The 15,136-nt window shown below is 41.4% G+C and overlaps 1 protein-coding gene across 2 annotated transcripts; it reads right to left on the reverse strand.

Annotated features, from left to right (window-relative positions):
- Positions 1-10,993: 10,993 nt before the first annotated feature.
- LOC104750369 (putative acyl-activating enzyme 12, peroxisomal) lies at positions 10,994-14,522 on the reverse strand. 2 transcript variants are annotated; one of them, XM_010472155.3, is made up of 3 exons: positions 14,152-14,522; positions 13,229-14,082; positions 10,994-12,139 (listed from the first exon to the last, which is right to left on the reverse strand). In XM_010472155.3, the coding sequence occupies exons 1-3, from the start codon at positions 14,347-14,349 to the stop codon at positions 11,452-11,454; spliced, it is 1,740 nt and encodes a 579-aa protein (XP_010470457.2). In that variant the 5' UTR covers positions 14,350-14,522; the 3' UTR covers positions 10,994-11,451. The 2 variants fall into 2 exon arrangements, with proteins under 2 accessions (XP_010470457.2, XP_087347985.1); XM_087491859.1 differs by having other exon boundaries at positions 13,216-14,082; positions 14,152-14,459.
- Positions 14,523-15,136: the final 614 nt, after the last annotated feature.

The raw sequence follows: 15,136 nt of genomic DNA on the forward strand, positions 1-15,136 counted from the left end.
TCATCCTCTCCTCAATTATTGATGGTTCTTGTTGAACTTGTTGTTGTCTGAGTAGCCGAGGTCTGTCGATGTTGTCGATGAAAGGACTCAGGTTTTGGCTACCTCTGGATCGTGTTTGCATGCACAGGTATGTGTCCGAGTGTGTACACGAGGATCAACTTGATCTAGGTGATCGAGTGAAGGGTCGGGTGGGTGCTCGGGTTGTACCTGAGATTCAAAACAAACAATGCGAAAGCAAACAAGTCAGTATCCAAACCAAATATAAACAAACAAACTTGATCTAGCAAGCGCTGAAATCTGAAACGTACCAAAAGTAAAACAACCAAATGGCAACAGCGCCAAATTGATAGAAAGGTTTTCACCCAGAGTATCAATCCCCTATGCAGTTGTAGTACAAAGGGTTATCAATCCAAATGGTTTTGTATTGCTAGCAGGAAGGATATGATCAGAACAATGCAAGTCAAGCCAAGCAATTAGGGTTTTGGTTCTAACAATTCCTAAAATAAACAAAGTAAAAGAATATAAACAAATAAACCACACGACCTAAGCACTCGATGCAAGCAATCGAGTAAAGGATTGAGTGGGGTGATCGAGTATGCAAGTGAGATATGAACAGCTCGAGGTATTACTCGATACAGGTTATCCTGTACCTGATCGGGTAAGTAGTCGAGTAAGTGAAAGAAATGCAAATAAATAAAATACGAAAGTTCCTAAGGATGGGGGTAATCGAATCCTAAGTGTTCTATACCAGTACGGATGCCTTACATGCCTCAAGCAATTATTTCCTAGACAATGAACCTCTAAGACCTTATCACCACACTTTCGCACTAGCAACAATCAACCTTGAGCACATTACCACACTGTCGCACTAGCAATATGAACAAGCAGACATTAAGAACGATTCATTATTGTCAGTAGACTTAAACTCATCTAATTTTGTTAATCAGAGTTAAGTAAACCTCTAGCATTGGCTAAAACAAGCATTTTATCTACTCCTTTCGGCCTGTAGAATTTGTAAACGCCCTAGATCTAATCTCAACCTTTCGGTCTGTTGACAGCATTAAGAGCACCAATCTAGAAGGAAATCTATCAATCATTTACAATCAACTAAAGCATCCTAACCGATGAAGAACACAAAATCATCTATCCCATCCCTAGAAACTTTACTACACTACTCGGACATAGAAGCGAATAACAAAGTAATCAAAATGGATGAAAATGACATTGTATTAAAAGATATAGTAGAGTAGAGAAAGTAAAGGATAGAAATCTAAGAAAACTACAAAATAAAAATGCAAAACAAGAAGAAAAATGTTGAGTCGCTCAGTTCTCTCACAGAAGCTCTCGCTCTCTGGTTTGAGGGTCTGCGGCGTGCTCCTTTGCAAGCTAGGGGAAGAGGGGGTTTATATATGGAAACCCATTTGACCTAGCTTCCCAGACCTGCCCGATGATCTACTCGATGGGGTACACGAGGGTGAAGTCGGGTTACTCCTCGGGTGGATCTTCGGGTTGCTCTTCATGCTCTTGGATCCTCCTCGATCGTGTTGGGGTTTGGACTTGTTCTTGCAGCTCGATGGCTCCTTCGGGTACATGCTCGAGTTGTCATTGTTTTCCCCCATTTTTGGCTCTTTAGCACCTGTTTTCATCCAAAATATGCAAATGCAGAAATGCAACATCCTAAATGCTCTAAAAGTGAATTCCTACAGTAAATGACGTAAAAATGCTAAATTCGAGGTATGAACAATGCAAAATATGGACAAAAAAGGATGCTAAAAATATGTAAATTAGAGAGTTATCAGCCGCGTCTCCGATCCGGTGCTCACATTATCCCTCCCCCTTGCAAAGGTTTTGTCCCCAAAATATCTTCGTCATCACCTGCATCAAACGGAACAAGATCAGCAACATTAAACAATGTTGATGTGTGGTACTCACCGGGCAGCTCAAGTCGATAGGCATTGTCGTTGAACTTCTCGACGATCCGGAAGGGTCCGTCACCTCACGGGCTGAGCTTGTCCTTCCTTTTCTGGGCGAACCTCTCCGGCCGAAGGTGTAGCCACACCCATTCGCCAGGTTGGAAGAGCATTTGCTTGCGTCCTTTGTTGGCGTAACGGGCATATTGTTTGTTCCTCCTCTCGATCTTGGCTCGGACTTCTTCGTGCAGACGTTTGACCAGTTCGGCCTTAGTGGCTCCGTCTTGGCATTCGGTCTCGTCCAAAGGCAATGGTAACAAGTCCATCGGGGTCAATGGTTTGAACCAATAGGCGACCTCGAATAGTGACTTATTGATGGCCAAATGAACCGCTTGGTTGTAGGCAAACTCGATGAGTGAGATGCATTCTAACCAAGTCCCTTTGTTGCTCGCAATAGCTATACGTAGTAACGCACCAAGGGTCCGGTTGACAACTTTGGTTTGTCTGTCGGTTTGAGGGTGTGCGACGGTGGAATAGAGTAACTTTGTCCCCAGTTTCTTCCACAAAGTATGCCAGAAGTGACCAAAGAATCTTGGTTCCTAGTCCAAGATGATCGTCCGAGGAAGGCCGTGAAGACGGACCACATGGCTAAAGAACAGGTTGGCTAAGTGCACTGCATCGTTTCTCTTGTGGCATGGGATGAAATGGGCCATTTTTGAGAACCGATCGACCACTACCATGATGGTGTCCTTCCGATGTATCAGCGGCAATCCGAGGACGAAGTCCATGGACAAGCCGACCCAAGGACCTATCGAGACCGGTAACGGGGTGTAGAGTCTGTGGGGATGAGTGGTGGATTTGGAGGCTCGGTACACTACGCACTGGCCGCAATGTTTCTCGACCAGGCTCCGCATCCTTGGCCAGAAGAAGTGCTCTTGTAGCATGGCTAGAGTTTTGGCCACGCCAAAATGTCCGGTCAGACCTCCATTATGCGCTTCTCGGATCAATAGGTTGGGGATAGAGCCGGCTGGGATGCAAAGGCGCCGACCTCTGAATAAGTAACCCTCATACACATAAAAATCCGCATAGTTGCCTTTCCCAGAGTTCTTGAAACATTCCCAAAAATCAGCATCATCTGCGTACGCGTCCTTGATGCTCTCAAACCCCAATACTTTGGCGTCCATGGTAGTGATCAAGGCGTGTCTTCGGGAAAGGGCATTGGCTATGACGTTCTCCTTTCCTTTCTTATAATTGATAACGTATGGGACGGATTCGAAGAACTCCAGTCATTTGGCATGCCTCTTCTTGAGATTGGTTTGGCCGCGCAAATGCTTCAAAGTCTCATGGTCCGTGTGGATTACACACTCCTGAGCTAGCAAGTAGTGCTGCCAAGTCTCCATCGACTTGGTTTGGATACACCACTCTCTTTTGGGCAATGGCTCTAGTCCTCAGTCGGCCTCTCGGTTGTAAAGTCACGGACTGCGCGTCCGGCTGCCCTCTCGATTGTCCCTCCTGGTATGTCATCCTCGGCCTCTTCGAACTGCTCTCTCCTTCCTCGAACCTTACATGCCCTTGGTTCAATCTCCTTAACTCAACCCTTTTTCCGATCCTCTCCCATTCTAGGTCTCTTGGTTCTTCCTCTTGATCAGCTACCACCATCCGCAAAGGTATGGCTCGAATAGGACTGTTGTGTCTCGGCACAATCTGGTCTGGTACTACTTGGTCTGGCACCACTTGATCTGGTCCACCATGGTCTCTCACATCTTGGCTTGAACTGGTCCTTGGTCTCGTGTCCTCTCTATGCTCCACACTTGCGTCAGCTTCTTGATCTCGATCTCTCGTTATCACTTCTTAATTTCTCCTTGGTTTTACCACCAAAGTCGGTATCCCCTCGTCATCGCTTGACAAAATCTCGATCACCTCCATCGGTTGTTCCACACTGGTACCTCCGGTCTCGGGTGTTACCCCATTCCCACTAGCAGCAGCTTCTTCTTCTGGCGTATACATCTCCGTCAAGAAGTTCAGAATCTTCTCGACTGCCTCCGGGTACTCTCTCATATAATCCTCAGTATTAATATCGTCGTAGTGATCCTCCACAAGTTCCAACAGCAAATTCTCTAACTTATCGGCGAGCTCAACCTCCGCCTGTCCATGATCTCCAATTGGAATAGTCTGAAAATTTCCTTGCGCGTCTATCCTGACTTGGATACGACTCGGCTCACCAACCTCCAACACAACCGTCTGATCATCCTGATCCACTTCCACCTCCTCCGGTCCTTCAAAGCATTCTGATGGATCGGTCTCTATAGATGGGTTAGCGTCATCCCCTCTAGCAAACCCTCTAAACTCCAAGCATCCGGGATACTACTCTCGGACTTAGTCGACAAATACCCATTGTGATGCTCATAGTCCTCATGTCTCGGCCCCTTATCTCCTAAACCATCCCCGCAACCTGATTCACCTGAAGACATCTAAACCCACAAGAAACAAGGTAAGATGCTATTCCATTCTAAGGTTCAACTTAATACTAGACAAGCAAACCACCGAATAAAATTTTGTGTTTTTGTGACACATTTACTCGATAAAACTTTGAAAAGCACAAGTGCTCGCGGGTTCGAAAACACCGCCCTGATACCACCGTTGTAACGCCCCCGAACAGCCGTACGACCAGACAGGACTGCGGACGGCACTGGGACGCCACATGTGTGGGAACCGCACCCTGGTGGTCCAGTCGAGGGACGGAAGCTGCAGCTTTCCGACCAGTCCTCCTGGACGCGACACCGCCCGTGGCTGAGGTTCACTTAGGCTTTGCAACCCTTGCATCCCATGCGCGTTGTGTTGACCCGGACAAGGCCGAGTACCATTTGCAACTTGTCATGTTTTCCCCAAAAACCGAATATATATTACTTTAATAATTTATTACGTTGAAAATAAGTCATCAAAGCAATATACATAGATAGTCGGATAATTTTACAGAAATCATTTAGGAAGATATAGGGTTTTACAAAGAACACAAAAAACCCTATTCGGTACCCTAAAGTTTGCTCCAGCTCTAGACTCACTTAGGCTTCCTGCAAGACAAAATAATATCATGAGTAATCTATGATTACTCAGTGAGCCTAGGCAAGGATGAAGGCCTGCAATGAAGTCGAGTCTTCTTACAACCCGCATGATCACTGTCACAATAGGATGATAGAGATAGATTAGAACTCCTTTTTATACACAAATCCATGTGTAACGTACCTTTGATGTAACACAGTATTTGTTTGAGCAAACCCAAGTCAGAATCTGTTGGTTCATGCATTCTTTGACACACGAAGTTGACTGCAAATTGAATGTCAGGTCTAGTTATTGTCAGATATTGAAGCTTCCCTACAAGACTGCAAAAATAGGTAGGCTCGGAGAACAGCTCAGGATTCATTTTGTCCAAGTTTTGTGGAAGTGGTGTCGGCATTGGATTGCAGTCGGACATAGCAGCGTGATGAAGAATATCTTTAGCATAGGCTGTTTGATGGAGAAAGTATCATTCTCAGCATTTTTGAATTGCAACACCAAGAAAGTAGCTCGGAGCTCCTAAGTCTTTCATAGAAAATCGTTGATTAAAAGACTTGAGGAGATCTTGGAGTAGATTTTGATCATTTCCAGTAAGCAACATATCATCAACGTACATGAGCAACACCAGAGATTTACCATTTTTATGATAGGTAAATAGAGAGGGATCAGACTTGGAGCAGGTGAATCCGAACTCAATCAAGTACTTGCTGAAGGTATCAAACCAAGCCCTCGGAGCATGTTTAAGTCCTTATAGAGCCTTTGTAAGCCTGCATACATGAGAGGGTCTCTGCGTATCGACAAAACCAGGAGGTTGCAGCATAAACACCGATTCCTGCAGTTCTTCATGAAGAAAGGCATTAGACACGTCAAGTTGTTTGATGTCCCAACCTTTTGTTGTTGCAACATCGAGAGCCATTCTAATGGTTGCTGTTCGTACTACCGGACTGAACGTTTCAAGGTAATTACGCCCTTCCTCTTGATCAAAACCCTTTGCGACAAGTCGAGCTTTGAGCTTGTCAACCAAACCATCAGGCTTTAGTTTGGTTTTAAACACCCACTTGCAACCCAAAATGTTCATATCTTCTGTAGGTTCAACCAAATCCCAAGTATGTAGCATGTGGATTGTCTTTATTTCGTCATATGCAACATCATTCCAACCTGGATGTTGTAGAGCAGCAGTAATCTTTCTTGGTTCTTTAGGAGCAAACCGAGAAGTAGCCCTGGGCAAAATACCCGGACCCAAAACCCGAACCCGAACTCGATCCGAAAAACCCAAAGCGAACCCGTATCCGAAAGAAGAGAATACCCGAATGGGTTTAGGATGTTTGAATTTCGGATACCCTAACCCGACCGGGTAATATCTTAAATCCGACTTAAATCCGATCAAAACTCGATGATCTAACAGCCCTCGTATAACCCCTACTCCTATGATCAAAGGCTATGATCACTCATCTCTATCTCTAACCCTTTTGATTTGTTGCTTTTACCTCTCACGGCCGGTTCGTTTTCCAGTTACAAGGTCTTTAAACACTATTTATCTGGATTTAAAGCTGGAAAACCTAAACTGCTTCTCATCTCCTCCGTCTGAGACTTCACGGATACATTCGCAGGTGATTATTTTTGTTTTATCTTGTATCAATTTTTGTCTACGAGTTGTACTCCGTTTCAATTTCTGTTGTATCTTGTATCAATTTCTGTGGGTTTTTGGATTTGTTTGTTCGTTTGATCAATTTCGGTGGGTTTTTCTCAATATTGCTTTGATTGGGTTCTGTTTTGGTTTGATTGGGTTCTGTTTTGGTCTAGCTTCATGATTTATTTGAAGTTCTATGTGTTCTTCTATTGAACTGTTGAGTAAAGCATGATATTGATATGCTAAGAAGTTCTGTTTTAGCTTCAATGGTGGTTTGTTTGTGTGATCGATGGTAATAGTTTATGTTTGAGATTCAATGATTAGGTTCTGTTTGATTGGGTTCTGTTTTAAACTTGATTTAAACTTGATTTCCAGCACCAGATTAAAACTTGATTTCTGTTCGTGTACGTAATTGTTCAGATTTTAGTAACTGGTCCAGGTTTAATTTAAAAGTCATGTATATATCGTTTTGTTTTACATTGTCATATATAAAACATAAATCTCTTTTCTTCAACTAACAATTTAAATTTTTGAATGGGTATGGTGGTATCCTGGACCATGGAATGAATATGAAACCGTTCGTTATTGCTGTTGAGAAAATAGCTGAAAGTGTGATATGGGAATTTATTTTTGTGGGTGTTTCTCAATATTGCTTTGATTGGGTTCTGTTTTGGTTTGATTGGTTTCTGTTTTGTTTGCTTTGATTGGGTTCTGTTTTGTTTGCTTTGATTGGTTTGAATGTAATCTTTGCTGCTTATATTCACGGGTTTCGTGTTGATCTTACTAACTTTTTTTTTTTTACAATTAGCAGATGGATTCTTCATCTCCACATCAACATGATCGAGATAATGATGCAGATGGATTTGAGTTTGACGACCAAGGAGAAATGATGAACCCCAGGACGATGGCCAGCATACGGACACGGACGAGGACCGGAGCGCACAAGGAACCAAGGACGCGGCTACTTCCGGAACTAGACGGCCATTCACCCAAGCACCAAACTTGATGCCCGGAGCCACCACAAGGAGACGGACAGCAGCAAGGACCACAAGGAAGAAGTGCCTCATCTTTGTCCAAGCTTTCGTCCAAGAACAAGAGACGCTCGATCACGGACCCGACGGACAGCGAACCGAGGCTCTTCTCACGGTCTTTACCATTACACAAGGGTGAAGACCTCCAAGTCATTAGGGAAAGTAGTACTCTTTTTCCCACCTTGGGTTTGTCCCAATGGGTTTACCAAGGGGGTTTTAATGAGGCTATAATCCCTAGTGCATGGTCGTGGACCACTTAGGCCACATGTCCATGCCATCATTAGTTATTTTCGCTTATGACTGTTGTCTTTTAAACTATTTCCTGTACGCTGCGTTTTAGTTTTACCCACGTGTTAGGGTTTGAGAGCTCCCTTATGTAAGCCATCCTATATAAAGGGGCTAGACCTCATCATGTGAAGGTAGACTATCATTAATAAAGAACAAAGTTATCTCTTTCCTCTCGTTTTTAGTGATTGAAACAAAACCCTAGAAGTTTCACGAACCGGATTCGTAATCTTCTAGCTTAGCCGTATCACAAGGAGAGCCATCCCTCGTGGGTCGCTACTTCAATCCACTTCTATCCCTTTCTCATTGAGAATCTAGCGAGTCGAGAACCTCCTTGTGAACCTCTCTCCGTCTGTTCTTATTGTTCCATGGTGTTGTTTCCATCCGTTCGCCGCTCCATCCGCCGTTCCTTTTCCATTCACGTCCCAAACCGAATCGTACTTCCGATCCGATCCGCTGGGTTTGCTCCGTCTGTACGTCTGTGGTTCACGTCCGTAGTCAGAGGCCATATCAGTTGGTATCAGAGCCGAAGTTCCTCGCAAGGTTGTGTCTTTCATCTCTTTACGTTTTGTAAAGTCAAGTTTGAGTTTTGGTTTGTTTGTCTAAATTTTTGTTCTTGCTAGGTCTTTAGTGTTCTTGAGCTGTTCTTCGTTTTGGTAGTCTAGATCCATAAATTTGTGTTCTTTTGCTTGGTCGTTGTTAGTGGTGGCCTAAAAACCACGTGTAGCGTTTAGAGCCCCAACGCGTGAAGTCCGCTTTTTGTTTTAGTCTTAGGTTGTCTTGTGGTGCTTTTGCTTTTGCTTTTTGATTTACCTTTTATCCAATCATTAGCTGTACAAGGCTTGTCTATTTTGCTGATCCTATCAAACAGAGAACCCACATGTTCATCCTTTGTGTAGGATCTGTTCGAACGGACACGCGTCACGGATCGACCGACGATAACGTTTGCCACCATCAGACACGACCGTACGCTGGAAGATTTATCAACCGCAGCAGTACCCACTACTGACCGCCATTAGTATCACTTTTCCAACCAACCACTCCGTAGGCCACCGTCCGACCAGAACCTGACCGCCGTCCGTACATTAGCCACCGTACGTACAGCAACCACCATCAGTACAGTAGCCGCCGTCCGTACAACCACTGCCGACCGTACATACATCATGGCCGAGCAAGCTGGAGAGCCGCTTCCACCCCCGGAGATTGGAACTGTCTTAGTCGAGATCCGGACTCAACTAGCCCAACTAGGAGATCGACTCCAACGGATAGAGGGCAAACATCGTCAACCTGCGGTTCGTGGCCCACCAATCTAGGACCGCCAACAACGCTATGATCCGGACCTAGGAGGGACGTCCGAAAAGGAAGACGATGGCCCACCTTACCGAAGGAGACGTCATCGCCGTATGGACGAACATGTGGACGATCAACCCTACCGTCCAATTGAACCAGGTCACAAAATCACGGCTCCAACGTTTGCCGGAAAGGTAGATGTAACGACCGACTCTCTCTGTAATGTCCCAGAACCGTCCTATGACCACGCAGGCGAACAGACAGCCACGGAACACTACTATGGGAAGTGCATCGGGGTGGTCCAGCCGAGGGACGGAAGCTGCAGCTTCTCGACCGGTCCTCCCTAGACGCATCTCCGCCCGCAACTGAGACTGCTTAGGCTTTGCAACACTCGCGGCCTGGTGCGTTGTGTTGGCCCGGACAAGGCTAGGTCCCAGTCGAACTCACACCAAGATAAATAAAACAACTTTCAATACTTTAATTACTTAACGAAATAAGTTCACAAAACATTCATAACGTTTTTGGTACCAAGCCTATAGCCAAAATGCGATAATTGAAAATACAACAACAAAACATCTTGCAAAGGCAACACAACACTACACCGGCTGGCCTAACGTCCTGCGCTCCCCTCTTAGGCTATTCCCACTAAGGTTACCTGCAAAAAAAATTTATGGAGTCTTGAGTGCTAACACTCAGTGAGTTCGGAAACCTAACAAGAAACCAAACCCAACCCCAGCAAGCAACACACAACATGCAAGCTAACTAACAACAACTACATGAAAAACTCAAATGCAACATGCAAGCCAAAAGCAAGAAAAACAAGCAAGGTAATATGCAAGTTAGTCATGCAACAAGTATACTATCAAAGTATACGCATGCGGAAGCTAACAAGTATACGTGAGATGGTACGTACGCAGTACGTGAGATGGTACGTACGCGGTACGTGAGATGGTACGTACGCAGTACGTGAGATGGTACGTACGCGGTACGGCAACCATTACCGAGAAGTGCCGAGAGCGGTACGACAACCAATGTGGAGAAGTGCCGAGAGCAGTACGACAACCATTGCTGAGAGCGGTACGACTATATAGTACTCTATCTTTTGCATTTTATTTTCTAATGAAAGTCATACGTATTAGATTTGATTCTAAAGATTTTTCTTGTAGGAAATAATTTGTGTGACTGAAAAGTATTAAATAATAGAATATTTTTGGTATTAAAATAAATTAAATAAGAAGTTAATATTTTGTAATTGACAATTTCAAAAGAATCAGTTTCACTTACTTAATTGATTTGTATTTCACTATTCATTTAGTTCTGAAATTGTAAAACAAAACCTAATTAATTGTAAGAATCAATGCATTAAATATATATACTAAATACACAACACCATAACATAAACGATTCAATAAAACAATTTTCTAATATTAAAAAAATATATATTTGAATATTTTTATTGGTCAACGCCAATTAACACTCAATTCTGAACAATGGTGTACCAGAATAAATTAGTCGTGATGTTAACCAGAGTCGACGACATATAATTAGTACATATGGACATGCAATACATTTAGTTCTTACTTTTCACTACATATAATAATTTAAGCTTAAAATATGTGATCATGTATTCTTGTTACGAATCTTACTTTTCACTCCAAGGTTATAGCATTCCTTGTGTCTTATCGCTTTGTCTCAAGCCTTACATCTGTCTAGTTCAGTATTCTCGTTTGTGTCTTGTTCTTGCTTCACACAAACCGTTTAGAACATTAAAGAGAAAAACACAAGAGACTACATTTTTGTTAAAGATCTTTTTATATAATGCTTACACAATAATACATAACATACGCGCGTATTGGTTTATCTCCACTTGCTACTCTAGAAACCTAAACGTTAATCATGACTCTTACACAACCCACACTCCTAGATACTAGGTTCACTTGTCCAAGCAACATTTAACAACTACACTCAACTAGACACTTCAACTAATGCTAGTTCCTTAGCCCATTAACCTTTATTACCTAAACTTCTTATGTTGACTTTTCTCCCTTCTTTGTAGTTGACTCTTCTTCTTCTTCGACAGCTTCTTCTTCTCTTCTTCGTGCTCTTCCTTAGCTTTGCTTCTTCTTCTTCGACTAATTCTTCTTCTTTTCATCAATGGCAAAAGACAATTATCATTCTTCATTACGTAATAGACAACCATACATACATATGTCTAGAAGTTCTAGATTCATAGAATCATAGAATCATAGAATCAAAGTCGAGAAGTAAAGTGATCAACACGCCGATGAACTTTTTTAGATCTAACATTGACCTTATCCTCGGCAACCAAACCTTTAGCGATGTCTCTTAGGTTAGGCTTAAGGATCTTTCCATTCCCGTTTTTAGGCATTTCCTCCAAAAATACCACCTTTCTCGGACACATAAAATGTGGCAGATTCTCACGGCAATACTCTATCAAATCTTTCTCTCTCATCACAGATTTACCTTCACGATCTTCTTTATCAGCCTTGCCCTTTTGTAAAACAACGAATGCACACGGGGTTTCACACCACTGAGAGTGAGGCATGGCCACGACGGCAACCTCAAACACTTTTGGGTGCTTGTAAAGAACATTTTCGACCTCAACACTGCTGATGTTTTCGCCTCCTGAGATGATAATGTCTTTCGACCGATCTTTGATCTCGATGTATCCTTCCGGATGAATCACACCTACGTCCCCAGTGTTGAGGCATCCATGCTTAAATGCTTCAAATGTAGCATTGGGATTCTTTAGATACCCTTTCATTAAGATGCTTCCTTTAATGACAATTTCACCCATCGTCTTCCCATCACGTGGGACACTCTCTTGAGTTTCGTTGTTCTTCACGTCAACTTCAGCTAGGCCTAAGACGCCTAGGCCTTGCCTTGCTTTTAGCTCCATTTGTTGATTTTCTGGTAATCTGTTTAAATTGAGTGATAGGGCTGTCATATAGTCTTAACGTAATGACAAATGTCATTTGTAAGTAAAAAAAAAAAGAGAAGATATTAAGCCATTCATTCACCTATCTTATTTAAGCTAATGAAATAATGTCATGTTATATTAAATTAAATCAATAAAATAGATATTAATAGATATTTTAAAAAAATTATTAAAAAATAGAAAAAATTAAATTAAGTAAATCAAAACCGATACATAATCTTGTGTAATTATAAAATTTAAACATTAGTTTCCTTTATAAACTCAAACTAATATATAACTTTGTGTAATTGTAAAATCTAAACCCTAATCTTCATTTATCAACTCAAACAAATATGTGATCTCTCTTAATTGTAAAATCTGAGCCCTAATTTTCATTTGTCAACATAAAATTTTGTTTAATTCTAAAAAAGATAAACCCTAACCATCTTTTATAACCACATATAATCTCGGTTAATTGTAAAATCTAAATCTCAATTCTTATTTATAAACTCAAACTGACAAATTGTATTGTTTAATTCTGAAATATAAATCATATTTATAAACTCTAACCGTCATATAACTTTGTAAATCAAAGCTCAATGATATATTATTAAATTTTAAAAAGTATAAATAATATGTTTTTTATTTTTTTTATTAGGTGGCATAGTCTGATTAATTGAAAAAGAATGAGGTGTTTTAGTTCACCCAAGTATTTTCCAAGAAAAAAAATACTCACTATTAAATTTTAGATAAAAGCAATTCTAAAAAAGACCAGCAAAATCTATCCGGCAAATATTAATAAACTAAAACTAAATTCTAAACTTCTAATACTAAACCCTAAACCTTATATAATAAATCTGAAACCCTAAAAACAAATATTATTAGACCCAAACTTTTAGATCAAAAACTAATCAAATTTAATTTTAATTTTTGCGATATTTTTGGACTAAAGAGTTTGTAATAGTATTTTAGGAAAGTGATGGTATTTTGCGGTTTGGAACGAAAAAAAATATTTATTGGTGTTATAGGGTATTTGCTTAAAAATGTCCTTTTAAATAATTAATGTTAAAATTATACCTATGATTATTACCTGTTCCACTCATCTGGCCACTCACAAAAGAGCACTGGACCAGTGGCCTCCGTAAGCCCATAGGCATGCGTAACTTGAAACCCAAACTGCTGAATTTTCTTAAGAAGAGCAGCGGGTGGCGGTGAACCCCCGGTCAGAACATGCACTGGCCCAGATCTATGTGACAGGTCAAGTGGATTACCTCGCAGAAGAATGTTGAGAACCGTAGGAGCACAACACATATGTGTCACGTTATGCATTTCTATGTTCTTATAGATCTCCGGGGAAGTCACGTGCCTCATACAGACATTGGTGCCCCCACGAGCCGCCGTTACCCATGTTAACGTCCATCCATTACAATGAAACATAGGGAGAGTCCAAAGATAGACAGGGCAGGTCCCCATTACCCAACCAATAATCATGCTTAATGAGCTCAAATATGCTCCTCGGTGAGTGATCACCACACCTTTTGGGTCGGCCGTGGTACCCGACGTGTAATTTAACGAGATCGGATCTTGTTCGTCTTCAATATTGAACATACGTGCGACCAACGAGGGCGTGGGCTCTCCTCTCTGGATGAGACCCTCATAGTCTAACTCCCCGGATGAAACCCTCTCAGGGAAACTGATCTCGTCAATGAATATGACCGGCAGGTTCAGTTGTGAGTCGGCATATGGTAGTAAATGGGTGATTTCTCGTGCTAAGGGCTCAAAACTCCGGTCAATGAATAAGAGCTTGGGCTTGGCGTGGTGGAGGATTGCGGCAATGGATGTTGCGTCCAGGCGAGTGTTGATAGGGTTAAGAACAGCTCCAGCCATGGGAACGGCAAAGTGCATCTCATACATGGCCGGTATGTTTGGAGCCACAACGGACACCTAAACACAACTATAATCACATACCTCTTATATGAATGAAAGAGAAAAAGAGAGAGAGTGACATATTACCACATCGTTCTTGGCGATGTTAAGAGATATGAGAGAAGCGGCTAGACGACAGCAACGGTCAAAGGTCTGAGGCCAAGTGAAATGAGTTTGTCCGTTAATGATCGAAGTTCGATTAGGATAACACTCCGCAGCTCTCTTTAAAAATGTTATAGGCGTTAGAGGGACGTTGTTTGCTTCACATAACATCAGATTATCCATCTTCTTCTTCTTCTTTTTAATTTATGTTTAGTGAATGTTTGTGTGAGTAAAGAGGGATATGCAGACAGATACTATATGTCTATAAGTAGAATACCAAATACTATAATTTATGTTTTTAAGATGGACGGTTGGTATTTAAAGAAGATATAAAACGCTGATAACTTTGGGAATACAAAACAATCGGTCGCTCAATTATTGCATTTAATTTGGGTCCTTTTCCTTATCAACATTTTTATGTGATCAGAATTTGAGCCACATTTTTGTTTGTGCTACTGTTCGACAGTGGTTGAGCCAAATAATTGTATCCATAAATTGAATAGAAATAAATTTGTATGTTTCGTCAATTTAAATCCAAAGGGTCACCGCCATATATAAATCTGTATATTAACGCTCTTAATTTGTTTTTGTTTTTTTTTTTGTTTGAATTTTGATGCAAGTAATGAAGTAATCAAAATAATGATATACGTCCATACAAAAGCATCTATTTAGATCATGGAAAATTTCTTACCAATAAAATTTATTGCAATTTTGACAGCTAATCGCATAAAGGACGTTGAGATTCAATTGGCCGGTGGTTTTTGTCCAACCAAATTTTTTTCTTTATGGTGATTCAAGTAATTTCGACCAGTTGTTTCAAGGGATAATTGGAAAAATAATACGTTTTAGAAACTTAATCTGAAATCGAAATCAGTACGTTTACTATTTATAATTAGCAAAAACCCTAAAGATGTTGACAAATAAAAAGGTTAGCAAAAACCCCATTTTTCACTTTTTTTTTTAACAAACG

Source organism: Camelina sativa, chromosome 16 (genome assembly GCF_030686135.1).
Source record: "Camelina sativa cultivar CO46 ecotype springtype chromosome 16, ASM3068613v1".
NCBI classification, from domain to species: Eukaryota; Viridiplantae; Streptophyta; class Magnoliopsida; order Brassicales; family Brassicaceae; genus Camelina; species Camelina sativa.

Bases quoted from the DNA above. Each gene is read 5' to 3' on its own strand.
- LOC104750369 (XM_010472155.3), bottom strand. From the start codon at position 14,349: ATGGATAATCTGATGTTATGTGAAGCAAACAACGTCCCTCTAACGCCT. The intron at 14,083-14,151 runs GTAATATGTCAC...AGTTGTGTTTAG, and splicing joins ACATCGCCAAGAACGATGTG to GTGTCCGTTGTGGCTCCAAA. The intron at 12,140-13,228 runs GTAATAATCATA...CAATTTAAACAG, and splicing joins TGGCCAGATGAGTGGAACAG to ATTACCAGAAAATCAACAAA.